Genomic DNA, 14,174 nt, shown 5'->3' with positions numbered 1-14,174 from the left:
TGTTGTGGATCGAGTGGCCCATGGTGGCGGTGGGGTTATGGTATGGGCAGGCATCTGTTATGGACGAAGAACACAGGTGCATTTTATTGATGGCATTTTGAATGCACAGAGATACCGTGACGGGATCCTGAGGCCCATTGTTGTGCCATACATCCAAGAACATCACCTCATGTTGCAGCAGGATAATGCACGGCCCCATGTTGCAAGGATCTGTACACAATTCTCGGAAGCTGAAAATGTCCCAGTTCTTGCATGGCCGGCATACTCACCGGACATGTCACCCATTGAGCATGTTTGGGATGCTCTGGACCGGCGTATACGACAGCGTGTACCAGTTCCTGCCAATATCCAGCAACTTCGCACAGCCACTGAAGAGGAGTGGACCAACATTCCACAGGCCACAATTGACAACCTGATCAACTCTATGCGAAGGAGATGTGTTGCACTGCATGAGGCAAATGGTGGTCACACCAGATACTGACTGGTATCCCCCCCAATAAAACAAAACTGCACCTTTCAGAGTGGCCTTTTATTGTGGACAGTCTAAGGCACACCTGTGCACTAATCATGGTGTCTAATCAGCATCTTGATATGGCACACCTGTGAGGTGGGATGGATTATCTCAGCAAAGGAGAAGTGCTCACTATCACAGATTTAGACTGGTTTGTGAACAATATTTGAGGGAAATGGTGATATTGTGTATGTGGAAAAAGTTTTAGATCTTTGAGTTCATCTCATACAAAATGGGAGCAAAACCAAAAGTGTTGCGTTTATATTTTTGTTGAGTATATATTAATTTACAAACAACAGAAAAGGGACTTATATTGTGGTACCTCCTCAGTGCAGTGAAAAAATAATGTCAGAAATTAATCCAGCTTTGGTGCGTCACTGCTGCTTTGACATCAAGAATGAGTGTGTTAGTGTGTGCGCGGTGTATGCTCACACAAGTGGGAAGCCACTTGTGCGTGCGTGTACTACCAAAAAAAAACACTGTGTACGTATTTCCTAAGTGCAGCAAGAAAAAAAAAAAAAAACGTTGCACGGCTTACAGCACAGTGGATTTGCTTTGTGTGTGTGTGTGTGAGTGTGTGTGTGTGCCCCCGCGTGCGTGCATGTGTGCCCGTGTGCGTGCATGTCTGTATGCGTACGTGTGCGTGTGTGCGTGCGTGTGTGAGCAGAGTGCAGTGGTACCAAACATATGGAACCAAATTTGTACTCAAAATGGAACAAAAATGTACTCTAAATGCAATGCAACACAAATGGGACAAATAATCCATATCATGTGACATGCAAAGCACCAACCAAATGACAAGGATCCACTCAGCCATTATATAAATGTGTATAATACATGCAACATATTAGGCATTCCATGCAGAATAAGTGCGATACTTTCAAATTACGGGAAAAAGGTTTATGAAACATGCGCTCTACACTCTGATGCTGGAGGAAAGTCTCTTCAGCTGCTCCCTTGTTTTTGGGGTCACCACAGCAGATTTGATGTGTATCTGCATGTTGATTTGGCACAGGTTTTATGCCAGATGTGCTTCCTGAAGCAACTCCACATTACATGGAGAAATGGGCAGGAGTGGGATTTGAACCGGGATCCTTCCACACTGAAACCAAGCGTATCAAGAAAATTGTTGATGCCAGAGCTGATGCATGCTGAGTGATGCTTGTGTGTGACAATGTGGGTTTGACTAGAGGGAAGATGGTCTGTGTGCACTGTAAAATTATTTTAAAAAAAAGTGTAATTTACATTTTAATTTCAATTTACTTACAGGGGCCACCCAAATATAGTATATATATGTATGGGAAACACTGCTCAACAGGTCATCATCAGACACAAAACACTGATCACCTAAAATACCCCTGAAATACATCCAAGATTACTGAAGCAGTTCTGTAAACATGGGAACTGAGAAGCAACTGTTGTGTGTTGGGGGGGGGCGGGGTTTGGCTGGACAAGGTTGGATTGTTTTGTGTTTATTTTCCTTCCCAGGTGATTTGGGGCTGTTCTCTGAGGAAAATGTGCTGCAGAAGAGTCTCTCTCCTCTGTTACGATGATTGGCTGCACCTGTTGCATTCTCGTGCGGCTCTCTATCAGGACAATCCACGACACCTGTGATGTTCACGTGCAGATCTGAGGACTTCCAGCTGGTACCAATGTAGTGATGAAGAACTACATTTAAACCAGCAGTGAGTTGGATAAGATTGCTGGAGAATACGACCTTGTGACGACCGTGTGGGGACGCTGAGGGCCATTTCAGAGTCTGACATCGCGCCTGTGAAGGAGGACGAGGGTGAGAGGCAAACGTTGTCAGCACACGACAGAGGTGAATATTCTGAAAAGTTTATCCGTGAATGTAAATTGGCGTTTATACGCAGCTATAAGTAATTATTGGTGGAAATTGTTTGGCGTGCTCCTCACGGCAGTGGCGTGCGGATTAATGATCCTCCACTAGCTGTGAGCAGCAGCCTCTTTGAACTAAGTTTGAAACCAGACCTAAACGTGTAGCTGATAAGTTTGCCTCTAAACAATATTTCGTGGTAATAAGTGTTGAATAATCTCATCTCTGTTCCTCCTTTGCAGAGTACAGTTCTGGCGAAAGTCACCTGGTGGGGGTGTTGGCGGAACTCCTGAGTCCTGAACGTTCGGACTCCGACTGTTGAGACGCTAAGAGAGCGAGCCGCCTTTTCACCTCACCAGAACTTTAATTATCTCGTATTTCATGTATAGCACAAAGGGAGAAAAATAAATGTGTTTTTTTTTTGGAACTGCTTCTGATTATTTCATGCTGGGTTCAGTCAGATACTGGACCGCTCCTCAATTCGCGTCTTATCCATAACATGATCGTTGTATAGTTGGTAACTATAGACCTATAAGCATATTGCCAGTAATCTCCAAGATAGCAAAGAAAGTGGTCATAAAACAATTCACAGACCACATTAACAGTTGTAATCATGGTCTAAATCCAGCCCAGTTTGGATTCAGAAAACATTACTCCACAGAAATGGCCATTTTACATCTAACAGAGCAAATTCGATCTCGTCTTGATAAAGGTGGAAGTTGTTGGGGCTGTGTTCTTAGACTTAAGTAAGGCCTTCGACACAGTTAACCATACAGTTCTGATATCCAAACTTTCCAGCTTTAATCTTTCAGCTAACACACTTGCATGGATGTCATCATACCTATCTAATAGGAGCCAGTGTGTGAAAATTAAAGATGTATTGTATATTCCAGCTACTTGAAGTGTACAATGGGTGTGCCACAAGGATCTGTATTAGGTCCACTACTTTTTAGTCTTTACATTAATGACCTTCCACAGTTTTGTCGTAATGTGGAGATGCAACTCTACGCTGATGACACTGTTTTATATACCCATGCAAAGTCAGCTCAACAAGCTGCTGAAAAATTAAATAATGCTTTGGTTGGAGTAGCTGAGTGGTTAGACTGCTCCTGTCTCACTTTAAATGTACGTAAAACTAAAGGTATGTTCTTCTCTAAAACAAAATTGAACATCTCAGATGTAAAAGTTTGCATTGGGGTGAACAAATTGAGATTGTTACTGAATTCAAATATCGGTGTGTTATTGGATCTGAATTTGAGCTATAAGAAACATATTAAAAAAATGACAAAAACTATTAAATATAAGCTGACTCTATTTAGACAAATTAGATCCTTCTTATCTACAGAGGCTGCCAAGATATTTTTGCATGCTTTAATTTTTCCCCCATATTTCATACTGTATTACTTGTTGGGGTAAGGCTAGCCAGACAGCAATTAGGCCATTAGAATCCCTGTACAAACAGGCCCTGAAAAGTTTTGACAAAAAGCCACTGAGGTATCATCATTGTAGCATATTACATAAGTACAATCTATTATCTTTTGAAAATTTTAGGATATTTTCACATTTATGTGCTGTTTACAAAATCTTAAACGGCTTGGCTCCCGCCTGTTTGTGCAAGTTTGTCTACTATTGTGGCTTTGTAAGGTCTACGAGAATAGTTTCCATACATGACTGTGTTTTACCCCTTTGCTACTCAGCATTTGGGCAGGCAGCCTTTTCTGTTAAAGCTGTTACACAATGGAATGCTATTCCAGACAATATAAAAAATTGCGACTCATTTTGTGATTTTAAAGTTAATATAAAAAAATTCATTTCATGCATTCATGCATTCTATTTACAATATGTAGTGTCGCTACATGTTTTTATCTGTTAAGTGATGTTTAACATCTTGGTTGTATTTATTTGTGATATTTGATGATTTTATGTGTGTCATATTTATTCGTGATCAGGTACTGCAGATGTAAATTAGCCTAAGGCTAACTCTGGTGCAATGCATCAAATGGTGACATTTATGTTTTAATTGCACATGGTCCCTTTCAAATAAATTGAAATTGAATTGAAATTGAAACTGTTCCTGAGCCCACGCGGTAAGATTAATGCAGTGCCGCCTGAGGGATTGAAGGTCACGGGCATTCAATGTTGGTTTCTGGCCTTGCCGCTTATGTGTAGAAATTTCTCCAGATTCTCTGAATCTTCTGATTATATTATGGACTGTAGATGATGGAATCCCTAAATTCCTTGCAATTGAACATTGAGAAACATTGCTCTTAAACTGTTGGGCCATTTTTTCACGCAGTTGTTCACAAACTGGTGATCCTCGCCCCATCTTTGCTTGTGAACGGCTGAGCCTTTTGGGGATGCTCCTTTTATACCCAATCATGACACTCACCTGTTTCCAATTAGGTGTTCTTTGAGCATTCATCAACTTTCCCAGTCTTTTGTTACCCCTGTCCCAACTTTTCTGAAATTTGTTGCAGGCATCCATTTGAAAATGAACAAATATTTTCACAAAAACATTAAATATCTTGTCTTTATGGTGTGTTCAACTGAATATAGGTTGAAGAGGATTTGCAAATCATTGTATTTTGTTTTTATTTACATTTTACACAATGTCCCAACTTCATTGGAACTGGGGTTGTAAAACATGAACAGACAACTGACAATGGTTTAAACATTTGTGGTCTTCATACAGCAAAGTTTTCTGTCTGTCAGTGTATGAACCTGGCAAAATGCTGGCAAAGGCATGGGTCCGGATGGATAAAAATTTTTTGGAAGGTTAGATTAGTTGTATTTGCGCCAAAGAAGCATAGGCCTTCACAGCTGGTCTCCATCTGGTTCAATCCAATGCCTCTGCCTTGCTCCAGGACATGTGCATGTTGTGCAGCTCTGTAACAGTTGCCACCTCCAGAAATTTTCAAAATGTACACATTAAAATCAAAGCAAAACTGCTTAGTCAAGTCTGATTAGTGCAGCGCCAAAAGGAAAATAAGCAATACTTTGGTTACAGAAGACCAGGATTAGGAAACACTGCTCTGAGGTACACACCTGAAATTGAATGCTGGTCTGTCGGTTGTGCAACTTCTACACCATACAGAGCCACCTGCTCTTCAGGGAGCAATGAACTGTTAATAAACTATTAATTGTTAAGAATAATCAGACATTTAAACTTATCTGAATGTAAAAAAACAAATAAACAAAAAACAACTAAACTAACTAAACTAAACTAAACAAAACTAGAGTACTGCACTCCACCAACACCAGTTTCCAATTTCACAAATTTTTACCTTGGATATTTTTACCTCAGGCAATAGTGAGTGCCAGTCTGCACCTCACTTTCAAGTGTGAGAGTGTGGGGGCATGCCTGATTAAAAGATAATGTAAAATACACATTAAACAGGGCTTTCAATGTTAAATTTAAATGGCCACAAAACCTGTAATCCAGATCAGATCTGGATCAACCTTTGTCAGTCGATAAAGGATACCATCCTACATAACGCTCTGAAATATGAAAGAAATTTGATCTTTTTTGACAGTCATGAATTTTTGAAATTTTTGTTCATTGTTAAAGGACAGGGTTTTTTCCAAATTTGCCACTTTTCCTGATGTTGACCTTTGACCTATGAGACTGAAAATTGAATCAGTTCTTGCCTATCAGGATATGAATCTTCAGTAAAAATTTTCTTAAAGATATATGAAACACTGTGGGTTACAGGCTGTTCACAAACAAACAAACAAGGGTGAAAACATAACTTAATGAATTCTCTGGAACTGACCAAAAATTGCACTATAATAAACAAAGGGGCTTAGAAGAAAGTTTACATACAATTTGTTCAACTGTAATTTACTCACGTCCCTCATTTGGCTTAAACCCAGAAACCTGTAGAGTGTAGAGTGTTTTTTTCAAACAAGTCCATTTAGACTACTTCTTATGTCTGGAATTACGCAGTCATAGAAAACCCCGTATTGGCCTCAAATAAGAAGTTATCTTCACTTCACCTGGTTCACCTTTCACTTTCTGTGCACGTGCGTGTGTGGCAATGGTGCTGAGCCCCACCCACAATGAAACACTTGACAGAGAGAGTGAGAGAAGGAAGCACTGTGATGCAAAACGTGTTTAAGTATTTTTTATTCATCTTGGATGCTATATCCAAGTCTTACAATGACAGAGGAAACCCTGCTGTTTATAACAGACATCATGTACTTAAAATGTGTAAACAGACACGCATGTAAAGACAAGACGCTCACCAAAAATGATCAGTCCTTTCCATATCTTGTACGACAGTTCGATATAGTAATTATTGTTGCAGGCCTACTCGATATAATGGTCAGCCAGCTCGTATACGGCTCTCCTGCTTTGCCAGATATTACGCGGCTTCAGCTACTGAAGGACAAAGTGCTCACGGTGTCACGGTGTCACCTATGTCCACTTTTCTTCTCTACAAGAGTCAAGACAGAAGTCAGACTACCAGAGCAAGAATTTTAGCTGAGGAAGCTTCTGCAATTTGAAGCGAAACGTCCTCACGTCAAGCAACCCAGTCCAGTCGAAGATTCAAGCTTCTCTACTATAGTACGTCCACTCAGTGAACCTTGGTCCGTAGCTTTAGCAGTCCAGCAGAAGATACAGATGTACGTACCCGTAGCCACTTCGTATTTTTTTTCCTCAAAATGCTGCATATACTACCCCATAATCACAAGGTGGAAAAAGTTTTTTTTTTTTTTTAATATATATATATATATATATATATATATATATATATATATATATATATATATATATATATATATATATATATAATTTTATTATTATTTATTAAAAACTACAACACAAATTTTGCAAGATTTTTTCTGAATTTGCCCTTTGACCTAAGACCTTGAAAACTGAATCAGTTCTTGCCTATCAGGACATTCACCTTATTCAGGAATTCAGGGTTGGCGGCTCCATTTTGTCAAACAACTTTTTTGCCACTGCGTCTGATGATTAGCTATGTGGGAACACAGTACACTAGAAGTGTCCAAACATGAGCAGCATTAATCGCTTTCAGAATGATGTTTTGAACATGGAAAGGAGAGATCTCAGTGCTGTGGATGAACATTTAACTTGTTCCCTCCTCCATCGAGAGACGAGGATCTCCGTTGCTGGCTAAAGGCGCTGAATTTGAAAAATCCACCCAAACATCTCTATGTCTGTTCTTTTTATTTTGTGGGGGAAAAACCCACACCACTGCATCCTTACCCAGAGAAATGGTTGGACTACAACACTCCGTTGAAGAAGCCACGGCGGATGCAAGTAAATGGACTGCATTTATATAGCGCTTTTCCATCTGCATCAGACGCTCAAAGCGCTTTACAAATAATGCCTCACATTCACCCCGATGTGAAGGTGCTGCCATACAAGACGCTCACTACACTCCAGGAGCAACAGGGGATTAAAGACAAACAGGTAAGCTGTGTTTGTAACGTTAGCTGCTATCTAATTTACTCATTTTCTGGCGTTTGATACAACCAAGCACTGCATGAAATAACACCATATGTATATTAACATTACGTAATCTTGGCATTACGGTGGTACTACTTGTCGGGTAGTACTTTAGCTTGATTCAAGGAGATATTGATAGGCTTCTGTGCTTTTATAGTTCCTCATAGCCAAACCATACACACAAAGTAGTGAACAATATCAGCATACATAATCAAGGGTCACTTTTTCATGTCATCTTCCCACTCGGTTATGACCCGTGGGTGAGCCAGAGTCATTCCCTTTGAGCTTTTCAAAAAGGTTTTTGTTTCTACCTATGGAATGACTTCCATTGTTTGAAATGAAATACTTGAAAACGACAGCCACAACACAACTGATAGCAGCCACATCGACTGGACTCTGAGTTACCATCATATTGAGAGGAGTAGTCACTGGGCTCAGTCGCTGTCACTCAACCACGCCCACAATTACACAGAACTCTATGGCTTAAAACTTCTTAAGTTAAGAAGTTCCCCCCCACACACACACATACAGCTGTCATGGAAGAGGGAATATAAAGACCAAAACCATTTTTTGTACCAGACTGTACATATGTTTATTTCTGCTCTAAAGCTGGATATTTTAAGACAGAGTCCTATGTAATGTTCTCCATTTTGGAGCAGGCCTTAAATCAAGCAGCTGCAATATTTATGGCTTTCACTTTGGGATGAAAATACAAGCTCAAGTGTTGCGGCTTGGTGTTGAGGAGATGCTCATGTTTCACCTAGCTCAGTCAGATAAATGGACAATTCAGAGATGTGGGAAAGTATGCTTGAGTGATTGCCATCCAGAACCCAAGGCAGTTCTGTGATGTTGTGGATGAAGTGAAGCAGAGCACCAGTATCGTTGCAAAATTAGGAAAATTGAGCAGTACAAACATCATAAAATGCAGATGAATTTCCTTCACCGTGCCAAAGGACACTGCATCATGTGGACTATCACTCATGTGGTGGATGTGATACTTGGCTCGCCAGTCGTTCACATGATCAGAAGGCTATTTCACATGGGGCAGCCTGGCTGATGAGGTCCAGTGTGCACTGAGGTGCTGGTAAACACGTTGCAAAGGTGATATGTGTTTTTATTTATTACCGTGTGAGGAGAGCATGCCCATACATGTGCATCGCAGTGACGTGTTGAAAGGTGATGCCCTTCAGCTGTGCACAGCGATGACGCAGCGTTCAGGTGCAGCTCTGACTGCATGCTCATCACCGTGCGCACTGAGACATGGTTGGGAGGCGATCCAAAGGTCATTTAGTTTGTTTTTATTTTTCCCAATGTCATCATCATTTGCAGACACGCAAGCACCACCGTGCCTTGCACATGGGTGATTGGGGCACATGTGCCAATATGTGTTCCCCAGCTTTGCATTGCGCTGCCATGTGGAGCGGCGCAAGCTGCAGGAAAACAGCACTGGCCGTGGTCAGCTTCCTCCCTGTTGGATTCTGAATGACATCCAACCCATGACGTGATTACATGTCAACCACAGTCCCCTGAGAAATGCATAACTGTAGTGGGTGTGTGCGCATGCGATCATGTCACATCACATCATCGACAAGCGACACACCCACCTGTCCGGTGCAGCAATGCACTCACATAAAGGCTGTGAGGCAATTGAGCTGCCCACGCTGATCTTTCTGTGAAGCTGTCACTCAGGCTGTCACATGACAGATTGTGTGGGCGTTTTGATTGCATCACGTGACGTGCCTGTCCGGTCGGATGGCTTGCTGGCGCTGTGACACACAGCCGGGCTGGGTTTTTATTTTTTTATCTCTGTTGTGGTGGTGTGGGATTGCTGCTGGCTGGTGAATCCACGTCCAGTGGGATATTCTGGATATCCCATGGTGTTCCACAACTCTCAGCTGTTCCATCATGGACATGGCAACCATCCAACTGTGTGTGCTGCGTTGACTGCGATCACACTGCACTGCGGCCACCGTTCAAGCCTTCACAACCTCAGCCACACCTTGACAATAGGATCGTGGTGTGGGTGGGGGGACAACACACTGACACGCCATCTGCGTTGTGGGGGGGGACACCGCACGTCATTTGTGGTGGTGGGGGAACACAGCACACACGCACACCATGTGTTTTGGGGGGAAATGGCAGACTCACATACCATTTGTGTTGCTCCTGTGGGTGGGGAACGGCACACTCACACGGCATTTGTATTACTCAATAATGGCACACTAGCGGGACACTTAGAACGGCCCCGCATTTTCTAAGTGCCCTGTGAGTAGTGTTGGATGTTCGTGGGTGGCACCAGGACTCCAGCCGAGAGTGGTTCAAATGGGCACTTGCACGGCATTCGCCGTCATTCGGCTGCTGGTGAGCAGGCTGCCTCAATCGTGCCTTTCAGCCAGGGTTCAAAATGACTGATGATTTCGTGCAGCCCCTCGGCCGCAGCACATTATGTGCGACCTGTATTCAACAGGCCATGGGAATGCAGCAAGCATGATCAGAGCGACATAAATGTAGAGTGCCCGAATGGATATGGCGAATGCTATACAAGGCGTTTGAGTACGGCTCAGATTTTTCATGAGTGCCATTTGAATCCTCTGTGCGCCATTCCGCCTCAATCGTGTTATGTGTGAAGCAGCCCTTAGGCTTCTCTGTCTCCCCAACATTAAAGAACATCAGTTCATCAATTCAAATAATCCTGGCAACAAACCAAAAAATATAACCTGCTTGTGAACATGAACGAAAAAAAAAAACGTACATGCTGTGGTGTTTGGAAAAGAAAATTTGGTTATTTCAGTAAGAACTGATTTTCCAAAGAATACAATGCAAGACTCTTGGCACTAATTCAATTCAGGGTGTAACAGGAAGAATACAAAGCTATTTCCATCCAATTTAATTTCATACTTCTTACTACACCCACGCTAATGATGCATGTGCTTTAAGCATAGACACTGCAATCAGCATTTGTCAGTAAAATTTAACTATTTTGTAGGTTAAGGTCCAATGCACTTTAGACTTAAAGCCAGGTCTGAGTGTACATCAATTATCTGCTTATGGAAGTCTGCCATATCAGCCTTTTAGATCAGAATATTGCAATGTAATAAATGGGTCTGAATAAGAGGAAACATATAGAAATTATGATAAACCCACTTATGCAACATACTACTCCTGACATTTGCAATAGCAACAACAGCCTAGTGTGTTCAAACTCTGAGTCATCATAATAAAAAGTATTATTGTTAACAGGTGCTAAGTATATGTATGTAAGGAAGTACAGATATCATACTTGGGATAAACAATTCACATGCACTTACTGTTGTCATTTATTTGGTTATACAGTCAAGTTCCACTGAGAGCAATGCTCTTTTTCTGACATGGCCTGTTAACACTCACAATTTCATAATCATGCTTGGAAGTGGCCCTGCATAGTCTAACCTGTTGGCCAATGAACAGCTCCACTGAAGCAGTTGGTGACTGAGACCCACAATTAAGGTGGTCAATTGTATTATGTCATGTTCCCCACTCAGTCAAGAAATCAAACTTTGAACCAATGGTCACAAGTAGGGATGTCCCGATCAGGTTTTTTTGGCCCCGATCCGATTCCGAGTCATCTGATTTTGAGTATCTGTCGATACAGAGTCCCGATCCAATACTTTAAAAAACTGAATGAACAATGAACAAATGCTAAATATATAATATTTTCATTTTAATCACCTTATTTTATTATTTATCACTTAAACAGTGCACTTCTCCTTGAGGTAGCTTGAACAATCAAGTAATAATCTACCAGACTTAAAAAATTTACAAATTTCCATGTTATTTTATTTGTCTAACAATAAATGTCCAAGGTTCCTTATGTTAAACAAGAAATTATCTAATCTGAAATAACAAGTGGTTTTAATTTACAGATGAAAGGTTTCTAAAGAACCATTTATTGATTGGTTGAACTTTGACCGCGTCAGCCTGCCGACAAGTGGCAATGCGCGCTCCCGTCAGAAGCGTCGCTTTAGCTCAGCTTTTGACACGACGTTTGTGACGCCTCTAAAAAGCAACGCGTCTCATTGAAAATAATGCTTTTTAGACCGATTCTTGACGCCTCTGACACTTCCAATGCGTGAAAGGCCCATTAATCTGCAATAATGAGCTTGAAATAGCGCTGCTCAAAATAATGAGGATAAAATCTATGTCGGATTCCTGATCAGGATGCAACGTCCCATTTCGATCAAGTCTGAAACCACGTGATGGGGCCCAATTTCCGATCACGTGATCGGATCGGGACATCCCTACTCACAAGGGTGCTTCTCAACTATTCAAGCCACCACTTCCCATATGAATGTTATTCTGCTGTTGCTCAATTAGCAAATGAGGTGTAACAATTAGTTTAGTAATTTTTGTGAACAGAAAAACAGTTTAAACAGTAATGTGCAAACATTTTTGAATACTTGAGCTTTTACACATCTGAATTTGTAATCCCATCAAATTAAATCAAATATTATATTAACATTTCTAAAAGGAAGTGGTTAAAATGCACAGTAAAAAGTTATATTCACAACCTTAAATGAATAAAATAAAAATATTAAAGTCAATTCAGTGACACACCTTAAATTTAAGACAACAAATCATCACTTTTATAGACAGTTTTGTTTAGACAAGTTGGAGAAGTTTTAACACAGAGAAGTCTGAATTATGTTTTTTTTTTTTAATTTGCTGTCATTACAAAATTCAGGCATGAAAAAGTTCAATGGCTCACAAACATTCCAGCTCCACTGTACTCTTATGTAACCATGAGGCCTTACCGTAAATCTTCTGGATACCCAGCAAATCATCCATGGGCAATTTGAAGTTGTCTGTGTCCATATACTGGTAAAAAGGAGCCATGATCGCTGTAGGATCATTGGAGTGTTCAAGGCCCAGAGCGTGGCCAAGCTCATGGACTGCTACCAGAAACAAATCGTTACCTAAAAGAAAAACAAAAAGGAGGGATAGAGCGAGAAAGAGAGGAGTGCTGTTAGTGCTGCCTTTAACAAATTCATTTTTAACTACCTTTACGCACCTAACAAGTGGCTTATGTAGCAGACTACAGCTATTGATCGGAGATGTTACATGCAAATATACAGTACATACAAACTTACACATAACCCCCCCGAGAGCATGGAATACTGTTCTGTAATTAGCCCTGAGCTGTGATACGATGATGCAGGCACTAGTACAAGCAATTCATTTTCAAACTCATTCCCAACTGTATTTGGTTTAATGCTTTGTGATTTGAAGTTACCCTTCATCCACGTCCCAATCAGTCCCGCTGTCACCGGCATCACAAATCTCAATTGTCCAAGTTTGAATAATCACTTAATGGTTTTACGACATATTGAATCTGACCCACAAAGACTGCAGTCATTATTGTTGAGGAGCTCCTGGGTATACAGCTAGGTTGGTTTCACACTGGCTGGCTGCCAAGAGAATCTGGCTGAAGAGCGCTAATGTGAGTGTGACCAAAATCCCAGAACCCCTCAAGCTTGTGGACAGTGAGACAAGAATAAACCTTAAAGAAGTTGTGACTGTTGGTGTCCTCACACTTGAGCTCCCTGTTGACATGTGGATGAGGATGAGAACTAAATTCCAATTACATATTTTAAATTGTGACCTAAATTTGTTCACAGTTCTGTCTAGGGATGTCCCGATTCGATCACGTGATCGGAAATCGGGCCCGATCACGTGGTTTCAGACTTGATCGAAATCGGACATTGCATCCCGATCAGGAATCCGATATAGATTTTATCCTCATTATTTTGATCAGCGCTATTTCAAGCTCATTATTGCAGATTAATGGGCCATTCACGCGTCGGAAGCGTCAGAGGTGTCAAGAATCGGTCTAAAAAGCATTATTTTCAATGAGACGTGTTACTTTTTAGAGGCGTCAGAAGCATCGCGTCCAAAGCCGAACTAAAGGGATGCTTCTGACAGGAGCACGCACTGCCACTTGTCGGCAGGCTGACGCAGTCAAAGTTCAACCCAATCTTTTTTTTTTATTTTTTATTATTTTTTTTTTATTGAACAAAAGAAATGTTTTTTGTTGTTGTTGTTACCTCAAAATTTCTGATTACTGTTTAAAAAAGTTTAGAACACTTGTAATTAAAATAGCTAAATCAATAAATGGTTATTTAGAAACCTTTCATCTGTAAATTAAAACCACCTGTTATTTCAGATTAGAGGTCAGATTAGAGGCCTTGTCTCAGAGTGATGCTGAAAAACTAATTCATGCATTTATTTCCTCTAGGCTGGACTATTGTAATTCATTATTATTAGGTTGTCCTAAAAGTTCCCTGAAAAGCCTTCAGTTAATTCAAAATGCTGCA

The 14,174-nt window shown here is 40.9% G+C and overlaps 1 protein-coding gene across 1 annotated transcript in view; it reads right to left on the bottom strand.

The window, feature by feature from the left end:
- LOC117511393 (matrix metalloproteinase-16-like) overlaps positions 1–14,174 on the bottom strand; it is a 542,347-nt gene that overhangs the window by 190,076 nt on the left and 338,097 nt on the right. Inside the window, 1 exon segment of the mRNA XM_034171438.1 lies at positions 12,615–12,776. Within this exon segment, the coding sequence (XP_034027329.1) occupies positions 12,615–12,776 (162 nt within the window).

This window comes from Thalassophryne amazonica, chromosome 1 (assembly GCF_902500255.1).
Source record: "Thalassophryne amazonica chromosome 1, fThaAma1.1, whole genome shotgun sequence".
In the NCBI taxonomy this organism is placed as follows: domain Eukaryota; kingdom Metazoa; phylum Chordata; class Actinopteri; order Batrachoidiformes; family Batrachoididae; genus Thalassophryne; species Thalassophryne amazonica.
The sequence above is the reverse complement of the archived record's forward strand: the minus strand, read 5'-3'. Positions and strand labels throughout refer to the sequence as shown.